Source organism: Colias philodice, chromosome 15, assembly GCF_061535455.1.
Source record: "Colias philodice isolate Cphi_HAF_F1 chromosome 15, ilColPhil1 Martin Lab GWU primary, whole genome shotgun sequence".
Lineage (NCBI taxonomy): Eukaryota > Metazoa > Arthropoda > Insecta > Lepidoptera > Pieridae > Colias > Colias philodice.
The window spans coordinates 10,212,331-10,225,184 of NC_143100.1; the positions used below are offsets into that span (position 1 = coordinate 10,212,331).

General features: G+C 38.3%; 1 protein-coding gene across 6 annotated transcripts in view; it reads right to left on the reverse strand.

Annotated features, from left to right (window-relative positions):
- Window positions 1–12,854, reverse strand: part of LOC149482484 (CREB-binding protein-like) — a 44,863-nt gene that overhangs the window by 371 nt on the left and 31,638 nt on the right. For 4 of the 6 annotated variants that reach the window (XM_089704050.1, XM_089704051.1, XM_089704048.1 and 1 more), the window contains 4 exons: window positions 11,114–11,257; window positions 10,523–10,996; window positions 10,119–10,352; window positions 464–1,299 (listed from right to left, as the gene is read on the reverse strand). In XM_089704050.1, the coding sequence (XP_089560176.1) occupies window positions 511–1,299; window positions 10,119–10,352; window positions 10,523–10,996; window positions 11,114–11,257 (1,641 nt within the window). In that variant the 3' untranslated portion in view covers window positions 464–510. The remainder of the gene's footprint in view (window positions 1–463; window positions 1,300–10,118; window positions 10,353–10,522; window positions 10,997–11,113; window positions 11,258–12,854) is intronic. The other 2 variants (XM_089704049.1, XM_089704054.1) reach the window with 1 other exon arrangement.

The following is a 12,854-nucleotide window of genomic DNA, read 5'->3' on the forward strand; positions in this document are numbered from 1 at the left end:
TTAGCATTACTTTCGAATGCAGAGTTAATACCGAAGTCAATAAATTGTATCAGTGTAAGCTAAATTTAACCTTATTCGAATGAATTAAGATTAGATTTATTTGATGTGGATGGTTTATCTAGCTTTTTTATAAATATTGACCTTTTCAACGTTATATTTAATTAACAATAAACATATAAAGAAAATTCTAATAGAATTAGAAAAACGCTATATTTCCTATAGAAATATGTAACCACTAGCTTTTCGCCCGCGGCTTCGCCCGCGTTTTCAAAGAAAAACCCGCACAGTTCCCGTTCCCGTGGGATTTCCGGGATAAAAACTATCCTATGTGTTAATCCAAGTTACCCTCTATATGTGTGCTAAATTTCATTGTAATCGGTTCAGTAGTATTCGCTCGAAAGAGTAACAAACACACACATCCTCATAAACTTTCGCATTTATAATATTAGTAGGATTTACGTACCTGCGCGCGCTGCTTGATGAAGGCGGCCATGAGCGGCGGGTTGGACTTCAGTACGAGAGCGCCTTCTGCACATTGTGCGGCAGCGCGTGCGCGGCGGGCTTGGCGGGCGGCGGCGAGCTGGGCCCTGCGGCGCCGCCCCGCGTGTTCATGGCCGCCATGCGCCGCCGCAGCAGTTGTTGCTGCTGCACGCGCTGCTGCACCTGCTGCTGCTTCAACTTCTGCTTGATGCTGCTGCAGAACGGCACCGAGCACTTGCTCTTCTGGCACTGCTTCGCGTGGTAGCAGCACAGCGCGATGAGCTGCTTGCAGATCAGGCAGTCGCCCTTCGTCTTCCGCTTGCAGATCTTGGTGTGCGTGACGACGCGATTCATCTTCTGGCAGGACGGCAGGCGGCAGTTCGCGTCGCGGCACTGGCACGCGTGCACCAGCGACTGGATGCACCGCTGGATGCATCCAGTCGCTGGATGGATGGACAGCTTGCGCGCCTCCTGCGGGTTGGCCTGCTTCATGTCGCCCGGCGACGAGCCCACGTCGAGGTCTAAGCCGAGCTTCTCCATCTTGTGCGGGTGGCCCTCCTTGTCGTAGCAGGGCACGCACAGGTCGAAGTCGTCGCACACGGTGCAGTGGTAGCGGGTCTCCACGTGCGACTTGCAGCTGTTGCACGTGTACACGAACCTGTCCTGGCTTTGGTGTAGTTCGTACAACATGCATAACGTTGAGAAGAAAGCTCGTCTCGTCGAGGAGAATTCGTAGTGTCGGTCGCGCGCCATAGTGAGGAAGGCGTCGCGACCGTCCATCAGATCACAGTTTATTAATGGGTCGGGGTCTTGAATAGGCTGTAAAGAAAAACATTTGTTCAGTAAACTCTTACTACACTTAATTTATATTGAAATTACATATTAATTCAAGATAATATAGTACTGTCGTGTTTGTTTTTAGTTTTTTTTTTTTTTTTTTACACGCTTTATATTAGCTTCACCTGTATGTTTGTATGTTTATAACCGACTTCTTTGGGCGCGATTTTGACCCACTTTAAACGGCCAGATTTCGTTCAAACTTTGTAGATTTATTGAGGACCGATGACAATACACTAATTTGATAAAATTTTCTATTTTTTAGTTCGGTTTACTATAAAAAGCGTGTTTTTTTAGTTTTATTAAACTATTATTATTTTTCTTTTACTGCTTCATGGCAATCTGTTGATCACAACAATAAGCCACTAATTTGTGTGATATTTATATCTTGAATGTTGATTGTGGTATTTATTTTTCTAAAATTGTATTTAAAGTTAACCTCAGTTTTTGATTGAATTTTTTAAAACACCAACACGTGGGCGAGATCATGTTATTTATTTTTCAAGTTATTTAAGCTTAACCTCTGTCATAATATGTATATACTATCAACAGCTATGTGCGTCATTAATTTCTGACTGTTTCGAGATTTCGACATTAACAGCCGTACAAATAAAAACTTGCTTATTCAAACCTTATGCAATGCATAGATATGATAAGAATAAATAAAGAATAAGGATGTCATAATTTCTTACAAATAAATTTGGAATAACGTCGATGTATCTATGCTCACGCTATGCAATAGGCGCGAAGCGGCAACGTCGCAATTCATTCACAAAATTATGAAAAACATTGAAATTGTCTACGGTTAAGCCTTGGTGCTGTCATTTTGACTTCGTCGAATTTGTTGTGAAGTTTCATCATACGATGTTCTGTTTATTTATTTTTTAAATATTTATTGGAAATAATTTAAATATATCATTAAATATGCAAGCAAATGATAGATAACGCTATCAAATATCTGGAGAACAGAAGATAAACCCACCTTGAGATAGAGAGTTGCCAAATAACTGGTACTCAAAACATACAACTCCTGGCTTAGAAGATTTATATTTTCAACGAAAGTGTATATTATTGTGATAAGTTTAGAAATAAGTTTTATGTATGTATGGTTTGGCGCATGTTGTAAATAAATAAATCATTATAAATATCAAAAGGGTTTTTCATAATTTCGTATATATTTTGACATTTCATACAAAATTTTCCATTTCAATAGGTACGTAATGAAATTATTAATTTGCTCAACTTTTTCTACTTCTCGTATTACTCTCATTGCTATTACAGTAGAACCTCGATAAGTTAAAGTCCGAGGGAAACACAAAATATTTTAAGTTATAGAGGTTTTAAGTTATCAAGGGTCTATCCATTTTTCACTGCTTCTATAGCTTTTAATTTATCTGCGTAGGTGAGGGTTGATAGTTTTCTTTTTGGACTCATTTTAAGCCAGTTTTATCACACAGTAAGTAAAGTGATGTTTCCAGGACAACAATCAAAAACTTATGATGCAAGTAAGTTGTTGTCATAAAGCTAACCGCCGCAAAGCTTTGAAGAATTTCGATAAAGCAAACAATAGGTAATGTATTGTTTACGTTAAGAATACATAGTAAACACGTGCAAGCAATAAATACCGAAACCTTTTGTTTTGACAATCTCAAAATGACTCATTTGACAAAAAATTTTATGTTATAGAGGTTGTGGAAACATTTCTTTAAGTTACTGAGGGCCAATACAGAGATTATTTATTTAAGTTATAGAGGTTGCGTATTTTAAGTTAAAGAGGTTTTGGGCTCTGATGGGAAGGGAACATATTATTTTTTGAAGTTACAGAGGTTTTTATGTTACCGAGGTTTAAGTTATCGAGGTTCAACTGTATATATAGAAAATTGCTTCTAAAACTTGTAAAACACAGCATAATGTACTAAAAGATATGTTATAACTCGGTTATGTCAGACTTATACTAGGGTGGTAGCCGTAATAAGGACGGAATAGCATTAGTATGAATACTTATTACGAAGTTATACTAGGTTACATTTATTTCGTGTTTTGATTGTATGTTTAACCTCACTTTTTGATTGTATTTTGCAATACACTAACACGTGGGTGGAATTATGGTATCAATTTTTGAAGTGAAACTTCTTTATCGGGGGTGGACAAAAATTTTGTGTAACATTTTTGCGTTACGCCGCGCGCGTGACATTTTTGCGTTACGCCGCGCGCGTGACATTTTTGCGTTACGCCGTACTCGTGACATTTTTGCGTTACGCCGTACTCGTGACATTTTTGCGTTACGCCGTACTCGTGACTATATACATGTTATATTAAAGTGATCAGCAAAATCAAAGGGTTTGTTTTAATTTTAATTCCAGTGAATTTCTAAAAAAAGTAAATAAGTAATTACATCTATTTTTCTAATACTTAGGTGTAATAATGGTATTTATTTTTCTAAGTTATTTATGATTAACCTCACTTTTTGATTGTATTTTGCAATACACTAACACGTGGGTGGAATTATGGTATCAATTTTTTCTAATACTTGAATGTTGATTGTGGTATTTATTTTTCTAAAATTGTATTTAAAGTTAACCTCAGTTTTTGATTGAATTTTTTAAAACACCAACACGTGGGCGAGATCATGTTATTTATTTTTCAAGTTATTTAAGCTTAACCTCTGTCATAATATGTATATACTATCAACAGCTATGTGCGTCATTAATTTCTGACTGTTTCGAGATTTCGACATTAGGAATTTATATTTATTACCTCTGTTGTTCGAACAAAAATAAGTTACCGCCTTTAAGAACTTGCCGACAATGTAAGTACAGTATTGTTTCTTAGAAAACATTTTAGGAGTATACGATAATAAATCTATGACTCACGTTAACACGTGTTTGCTTGATTGGTGTTCAATTATGATTTTGTGAATTCAATATTTATAAGAATAAACCTCAAACTCTTTATGTCCAATCAAAATCCGCCTAAGTCGAAATCCTTTATAAGTTGAAAACTCTATATAACTCGAATTTTTTGGCGTCTCCCTTGGTCTTTTGAACTACCACACGAGCTGAGCGAGCGAAGCGAGCGAGTCGCGGCAGTGGCCGGCGTAAATATTCAAATAGGTAGCGAGGAGCGAAGCGACGAGCATCTTAGGTTAACTTTTGAACTACCGCACGAGCCGAGCGAGCGAAGCGAGCGAGTTGCAGCAGCGGCCGGTGTAAATATTTAAATAGGTAGCGAGGAGCGAAGCGACGAGCATCTTAGGTTAACTTTTGATTTTTGAACTACCGCACTAGCCGAGCGAGCGAAGCGAGCGAGTTGCAGCAGCGGCTGGTGTAAATATTTAAATAGGTAGCGAGGAGCGAAGCGACGAGCATCTTAGGTTAACTTTTGATTTTTGAACTACCGCACGAGCCGAGCGAGCGAAGCGAGCGAGTTGCAGCAGCGGCTGGTGTAAATATTTAAATAGGTAGCGAGGAGCGAAGCGACGAGCGTGTTACACTAACGTATTTCTGTAATATTGTATACAAGCTGTGCCGCGCGGTTTCACCCGCGTGGCTATACTCCTGTTGGTCTTAGCGTGATAATATATAGCCTATATTACTCGTGGATAATGTAGCTTTCGAATGGTGAAAGAATTTTTAAAATCGGTCCAGTAGTTTATGAGCCTATTCATTACAATCAATTTAACAAACAAACAAACAAACAAAGTTTTCCTCTTTATAATATTAGTGTAGATAGTAAATTATTTTTTGAAAAATAAGGTCATAAAGAAGTTTCACTTCTTACGTGTGTACTCTAGTACACGCACACATTTTTGAAGTGAAACTTCTTTATCGGGGGTGGACAAAAATTTTGTGTAACATTTTTGCGTTACGCCGCGCGCATGACATTTTTGCGTTACGCCGCGCGCGTGACATTTTTGCGTTACGCCGTACTCGTGACATTTTTGCGTTACGCCGTACTCGTGACATTTTTGCGTTACGCCGTACTCGTGACTATATACATGTTATATTAAAGTGATCAGCAAAATCAAAGGGTTTGTTTTAATTCTAATTCCAGTGAATTTCTAAAAAAAGTAAATAAGTAATTACCTACATCTATTTTTCTAATACTTAGGTGTAATAATGGTATTTATTTTTCTAAGTTATTTATGATTAACCTCACTTTTTGATTGTATTTTGCAATACACTAACACGTGGGTGGAATTATGGTATCAATTTTTGAAGTGAAACTTCTTTATCGGGGGTGGACAAAAATTTTGTGTAACATTTTTGCGTTACGCCGCGCGCGTGACATTTTTGCGTTACGCCGCGCGCGTGACATTTTTGCGTTACGCCGTACTCGTGACATTTTTGCGTTACGCCGTACTCGTGACATTTTTGCGTTACGCCGTACTCGTGACTATATACATGTTATATTAAAGTGATCAGCAAAATCAAAGGGTTTGTTTTAATTTTAATTCCAGTGAATTTCTAAAAAAAGTAAATAAGTAATTACATCTATTTTTCTAATACTTAGGTGTAATAATGGTATTTATTTTTCTAAGTTATTTATGATTAACCTCACTTTTTGATTGTATTTTGCAATACACTAACACGTGGGTGGAATTATGGTATCAATTTTTTCTAATACTTGAATGTTGATTGTGGTATTTATTTTTCTAAAATTGTATTTAAAGTTAACCTCAGTTTTTGATTGAATTTTTTAAAACACCAACACGTGGGCGAGATCATGTTATTTATTTTTCAAGTTATTTAAGCTTAACCTCTGTCATAATATGTATATACTATCAACAGCTATGTGCGTCATTAATTTCTGACTGTTTCGAGATTTCGACATTAGGAATTTATATTTATTACCTCTGTTGTTCGAACAAAAATAAGTTACCGCCTTTAAGAACTTGCCGACAATGTAAGTACAGTATTGTTTCTTAGAAAACATTTTAGGAGTATACGATAATAAATCTATGACTCACGTTAACACGTGTTTGCTTGATTGGTGTTCAATTATGATTTTGTGAATTCAATATTTATAAGAATAAACCTCAAACTCTTTATGTCCAATCAAAATCCGCCTAAGTCGAAATCCTTTATAAGTTGAAAACTCTATATAACTCGAATTTTTTGGCGTCTCCCTTGGTCTTTTGAACTACCACACGAGCTGAGCGAGCGAAGCGAGCGAGTCGCGGCAGTGGCCGGCGTAAATATTCAAATAGGTAGCGAGGAGCGAAGCGACGAGCATCTTAGGTTAACTTTTGAACTACCGCACGAGCCGAGCGAGCGAAGCGAGCGAGTTGCAGCAGCGGCCGGTGTAAATATTTAAATAGGTAGCGAGGAGCGAAGCGACGAGCATCTTAGGTTAACTTTTGATTTTTGAACTACCGCACTAGCCGAGCGAGCGAAGCGAGCGAGTTGCAGCAGCGGCTGGTGTAAATATTTAAATAGGTAGCGAGGAGCGAAGCGACGAGCATCTTAGGTTAACTTTTGATTTTTGAACTACCGCACGAGCCGAGCGAGCGAAGCGAGCGAGTTGCAGCAGCGGCTGGTGTAAATATTTAAATAGGTAGCGAGGAGCGAAGCGACGAGCGTGTTACACTAACGTATTTCTGTAATATTGTATACAAGCTGTGCCGCGCGGTTTCACCCGCGTGGCTATACTCCTGTTGGTCTTAGCGTGATAATATATAGCCTATATTACTCGTGGATAATGTAGCTTTCGAATGGTGAAAGAATTTTTAAAATCGGTCCAGTAGTTTATGAGCCTATTCATTACAATCAATCAAACAAACAAACAAACAAACAAAGTTTTCCTCTTTATAATATTAGTGTAGATAGTAAATTATTTTTTGAAAAATAAGGTCATAAAGAAGTTTCACTTCTTACGTGTGTACTCTAGTACACGCACACATTTTTTTTATTTTTGCTTAGAAGGACACATCTCAAATGGATGTATCATTCCGTCCTTACAAATCTGCCCTGTAGTGTTGGCACACTATGTCTTTTTAGTCTTCTGTATTGAAGGCCTTGATCTCCGCTTAATTTAAAGGCTAGCTCATTTTTATGATTTAAAAGTCTTTTCTGGTAGGCGTCACTAAATTTACTTATCTCCTGTTTGACAGTTGGTAGCTTTAAGTCTAAGTATATGATCCTATTACTGATGTATGATGGGATGTTAAATATAGTCCTTAAAGTTTTTGTTTGGAAGCGCTCCAGTATCTCTATATTACTATTACTAGCTGTACCCCATAGTTGGATGCCATAGGTCCATATGGGTTTCAAGATGGCTTAATATACTGCTAATTTGCTTTCTGTCCTCATTTGTGAATGGCGTCCAATTAACCAGTAAAGACTACGAAGTTTCAAGTCCAGCTGCTTCCGTTTTGTCCAAATATGTTTTCGCCATGTTAGCCTTCTATCCAAGTGCATGCCTAAGTATTTAGCATTATCCTCTTGAGGAATGTAATCATTGTTCAATTTAACTGGTGGACATGTGTCTCTCCTGAGAGTGAATGTAACATGTTTTGATTTACTCTGATTTGCATGAATTCTCCAGTTTTTAAGCCATTCCTCTATTTTATAAATGTGATTTTGCAGGTGATCTGACGCTATTATTGGATTTGAGTGAGTGGATAACAAGGCTGTGTCGTCCGCGTATGTTGCGACTATGGTGTTGTGTGAAGTTGGAAGGTCGGCTGTGTAAATAATGTAGAGAATCGGTCCCAGCATGCTTCCCTGTGGAACTCCTGATTTGATCTCATACAGTTCTGATGTCACTTCATGAAACTTTACTTCAAAACAACGTTTGTAGAGATAAGATTTGATAATGTGTAAGAATGAGTGAGGGAGCATCTTTTTAACTTTGAATAATAAACCGTCATGCCACACTTTATCAAAGGCCTGGCTAATATCTAGAAATACTGCTGAACAGTATTTCTTTTCCTCCAAAGATCTGCTTATAACGTCTACAATACGATGAATTTGCTCAATTGTTCCATGATTTTCCCTGAATCCAAATTGGTGATCCGGGGTGATGTCGTTTAGATGTACTTTCAACCTGTTTAGTATGATCTTTTCGAAAAGTTTACCCATTAACGGTAGAAGACTTATGGGCCGATATGATGCAACTTCATTTGGTGTCTTATCAGGTTTGAGTAACATTATTATTTGTGCTATCTTCCAGTGACCTGGAAAGTAATTCAATCTTAAGCAGGCATTAAAGATGTTGACGATTGCTACTATACCCTTTTTGGGTAAGTTTTTCAAGAGGACGCTATCTATGCTATCGTATCCTAGTGATTTTCCATCCTTAAGGTTTCGTATTTCATCCGCTACTTCGGAAGGGCTAGTGTATTTTAATGGAGGACACATTTGATCTGCGCTTTCTAAATAACTACGTATCTCAGAGCTATGCTCCGGTCTCAATTCTGGAAATGGTTGAAAAACGTTGCACAAGTGTTCACCAAATATTGTAGCCTTTTCCTGGTCTGATCCCCACATCCCATTGGCTTTTCTGATGGGAGGGATCTGTTTTCTAGGACGATTTAGTTTTTGTGTTGCTTTCCACAACGAATAGTCTTGTGTCCGGACTCGGGGTTAGGTTAGATAAAAATTCTTGTAAATTATCGTTGGTATAACTTTTTTTTAGTTCCTTGAGTTCGTTTGATGATTTATTGAACACAGTTTTGTCTGAGGGATATCTGGTTCTATGCCATATTTTACGTAAATTACGGCGTTCGAGTATTTTGTCTCTAATGGCTTTTGGGTATTCATTGTTCATTAGAGGTAACCTTTTTCGTTGTTTCGTGGATATCGCTGCTGCCTCATGAATTGTTTTATTGAGGTTTTCAATGGCTTCTTCTATGCTTTCAATAGTTTTGAACGGGTGTATGAGCTGAATTCTGCTAGTAATTGCGTCCTGGTACATCTTCCAGTTAGTTTTTTTGTTGTACAATCGTTCTGCTGGCTTCACCATCACTATTGTTGTATTAAAATTCAATATGACTGGCGTATGGTCTGAAGATAGATCCGTGCAAGTTTCAACAGTCATGTAATTGCGGCTTACACTTTTGGCTATATAAAAGTCGAGGAGATCAGGAATTCGATTGTAATCTGTTGGCCAATACGTCGGCTCCTGAGGGGCGATGCACGCTAGTTTTAAATCCTGTATAGTACTGTATAGTTGCCTTCCACGGTGTGTGATTAATCGAGAACCCCAGTGGGTATGTTTTGCGTTCCAATCCCCACCGCAAATAAATCTGGAGCCGAGAATGGCGAAATACTCTATGTAGTCATTCTTGGTTATCGTGTGTCTTGGTGGGCAATACACTGCAGAAAAAGTTGTTTCAGCTTTTTCACTGATCATAACATTTATTATTTTTATAGTTTTTACTAACCATAAAAAGTTGTATGCATTGCATATTATTCTTGGATACTGCAATAATAGCGATTTGTCTATTAAAATTAAAATATCTTATATTCCTTAAAAAATGGGTTTATATTGAAACATTGCGAAGCACTTTTCCAAGGGCCTTGTTTTATACACTATAAAATAATTATCTCACGAAGCTTACCACGCCAATAAACAAAATTGACAAAATTGAAAATCTCTAAGATATTGTGGTGGAAAAAAAGGGACCTTTTCAATGGATCAGACTGACAGATTTATTAAAAGCTATTTGGTGTAGAATGCTACCTATCAAAATGCTAAATGATAAGACAAAAACTTGGCATTTGTAAAATACATAAAACTGCATGACATTGGAAAATGTATGTGTATCTTGTTATCTATGAATGGTAAAGAATACTCACAGCTAAACTAGCGGCAGACTGCGCAGAGTGCAACCGTATCACAAAGAACACCTCCTTATGCTTCTCCATGGTCGCAAATATCTTCGCGCTGAGATCGCTGCCCTGCTGCTGGTCGCTCTGCTTCTTGCTGTTCTTCCGCTGCGCCGCTTTCGATTTGTTCGACTTCTTCGCTTTCTTCTGCCCCTTCTTCTTGCCGTCCGGCCCTTGTTCGCTCTCTTCTGACGACTGAAATACCTAAAATAATGTTAGATTTCGGTACAATGTTGCAGTACCCAGTTACACATTGGTAACCTAATGATCTCTAAACGCAAGATAATATGTGAAAAACAAAATGAAACAGTAATATATAATGTTTTTTTTTAGTATGGTTGCGTAAGTAACTAACTAAAATGATGGATACTGACCACTGCCTCAGCGGCTTCAGCCTGCTTCCTCTTCTCCTCCTCCTCCTGGTCCAACTCCTTGATAGACTCTTCTAAAACATTCGGCCAAAAGTCCCCCTCAAAGTACGGCAACTCCGCCGCCGACGAGATATTGTCCTCCATGGCTTGCTTTAGAATATCTTTATAATCTAATATTATCCTTTCTATAACTCCTTTATCTAACATTTTCTTATACCACTCCTGCAATCGCTTCGGTTTCGGTATTTTTTGGTCGGGCGGATGGCAGTGAAAGATATAATCGTCGCCTTCTGAAGGCGGATAGGCCCAGATGTGGGCCATAGTGTAGCCTAATTGTTTGGCGTAGTCCAAATAACCTAATAGTATTTCGTGATACACGGCAGTACGGTACTGCTTCGGTTGGAAGAAATGTACAGAATCTAGATATGCTATATATACACGCCTCGTATTTGGCGACGGACTTTCGCTCCCGTATTCCTGTAACAGAATGAGATTCATATCATATTTGTAAAAATGTTAGTTAAATAGATAAAAAAGTATTTTGCTGTAGTTGAGAGTTATTAAGTTCTCATGATTAAAGAATGTAATATTTACCTGTACGTGCATTCCGAAAAAACATACATCATTACCGTCTACTTCTTCAAATGCAAATAACGCTTTCGCTCTATAGGGGAATTCTGACGCTAATTCCCCGGATTCTACAAATCGCGATCTCATTCCTGGCTTCACTTCTACAAGCTAAAATGGAAGAAAAAACATAAAAAAATTTCGTATATTTTTAATGATTATCGAAATAGGAATATTATGGAATAGAATTGTTACAGAGTTACAATTTGAATATTGAGCTTTAAAAATCCAAATAGACTAAAGCCATAAACACATGGTTTACAAATTGTTTCTTTTTCGATCCCAAACTAATACCACATTATAACAATAACTATCAGTTGTGCATACGCATTCCTTCTGATTGGTTGTGTTTGTACTAGTTTTGTCTTATCTTCGTACCTACTTCTTTGCACGGCTCGACCCGCGGCCGGGTCGAGTCAGCGCACTATGGAAAACGAGCCGTATGACTTAGACAATACGGGCGAAGTTGGTGGAGTTGATATTGCGGAGAATAATGTAAGCGGATCGGAGGAACGTATTATTGAAAGCGGTGATGTATTAGATATGGGAACGGAGGATGTGAATAGGAAGAGGTCGAGGATACGGGAGGAAAATTCGTCGGAGGAGGATTGGAATATTGTTTCTAGAAAGCGTAAAGTTGTGCGTGCAGGCAGTATAAACGAGTTGGAGGAAAAAATTGAAATAATTGTAACAAGCAGTTCTGTGTTACCTAAACAGTTCACATTAGCTCGTTTATTCAGCGAAAATAAGATTGGCGGTATATGTCGTATTAAATATTTATTACAATATAAAATGAGCATTACATTCGAGGAGGAGAGGTTTGCAAAGCGTTTTGTCGAGTGCAAGACTTTTGAAGATTTGGGGTGGAAATGTCAAAGGTCGTCCGAGGTGGGGATGTCGTATGGAGTAATTAAAAATATTGAATTGGATGTTTCTGAGGAGGAATTATTGCGTAATATATCAAGCAACATCGAATTAATTTCTGTAAAGAGATTAAATCAGAGAAATTTTAATGACAAAGGTGTGAGTTCTTGGGAGAAGTGCGAAGCTATCCGACTGTGTTTTAAAGGGTCAGCTCTTCCCAGTCATGTATCCATTTATGGCTTACGTATCAATGTGGATCCTTATGTTTTTCCTGTCACGCAGTGCTCTCGATGTTGGAAGTTTGGCCATAGGCGCTTGGTGTGCCCTTCTAAGAAAATTGTTTGCCCCAAGTGTGCTAAAAACCACGAAAACTGTACAGTTACATCATTCTGTTGTGTTAACTGGGTGACCACATGGCACTACAAAAAATTTGCCCGGTGTTTAAAAAAGAAAGGAGATTACGAGAGATAATGTCAGAGTTTAACTGCACCTATAAAAAAGCGCTTACTATTTACGTACCCCCTAGCCCAATACCTGTAGAATTACCGGAACCTACCCCCCTTATTTTACCTGACACTATGGAGAATCAAGATGTTGTGGGAGAAAAAAATGAACATCTAATGTCTCATCTGTTTGTTACCCCCCAGCCAGCTGCATCGAGTAATATTGGTATCCGCCGGAAGCAAAGGAGACAGAAAAATGCCATGTCTGGACGGGATACGCCATTTCCCTCGATGGAGGATATATCTTCGGCACAAATGGATATCCAAGACCACACACCTCAAAGACAACAACAGCCACAGCCTTCAAGACTAAGTGAGGAAGGTAGAAAGGAACTGGTGGA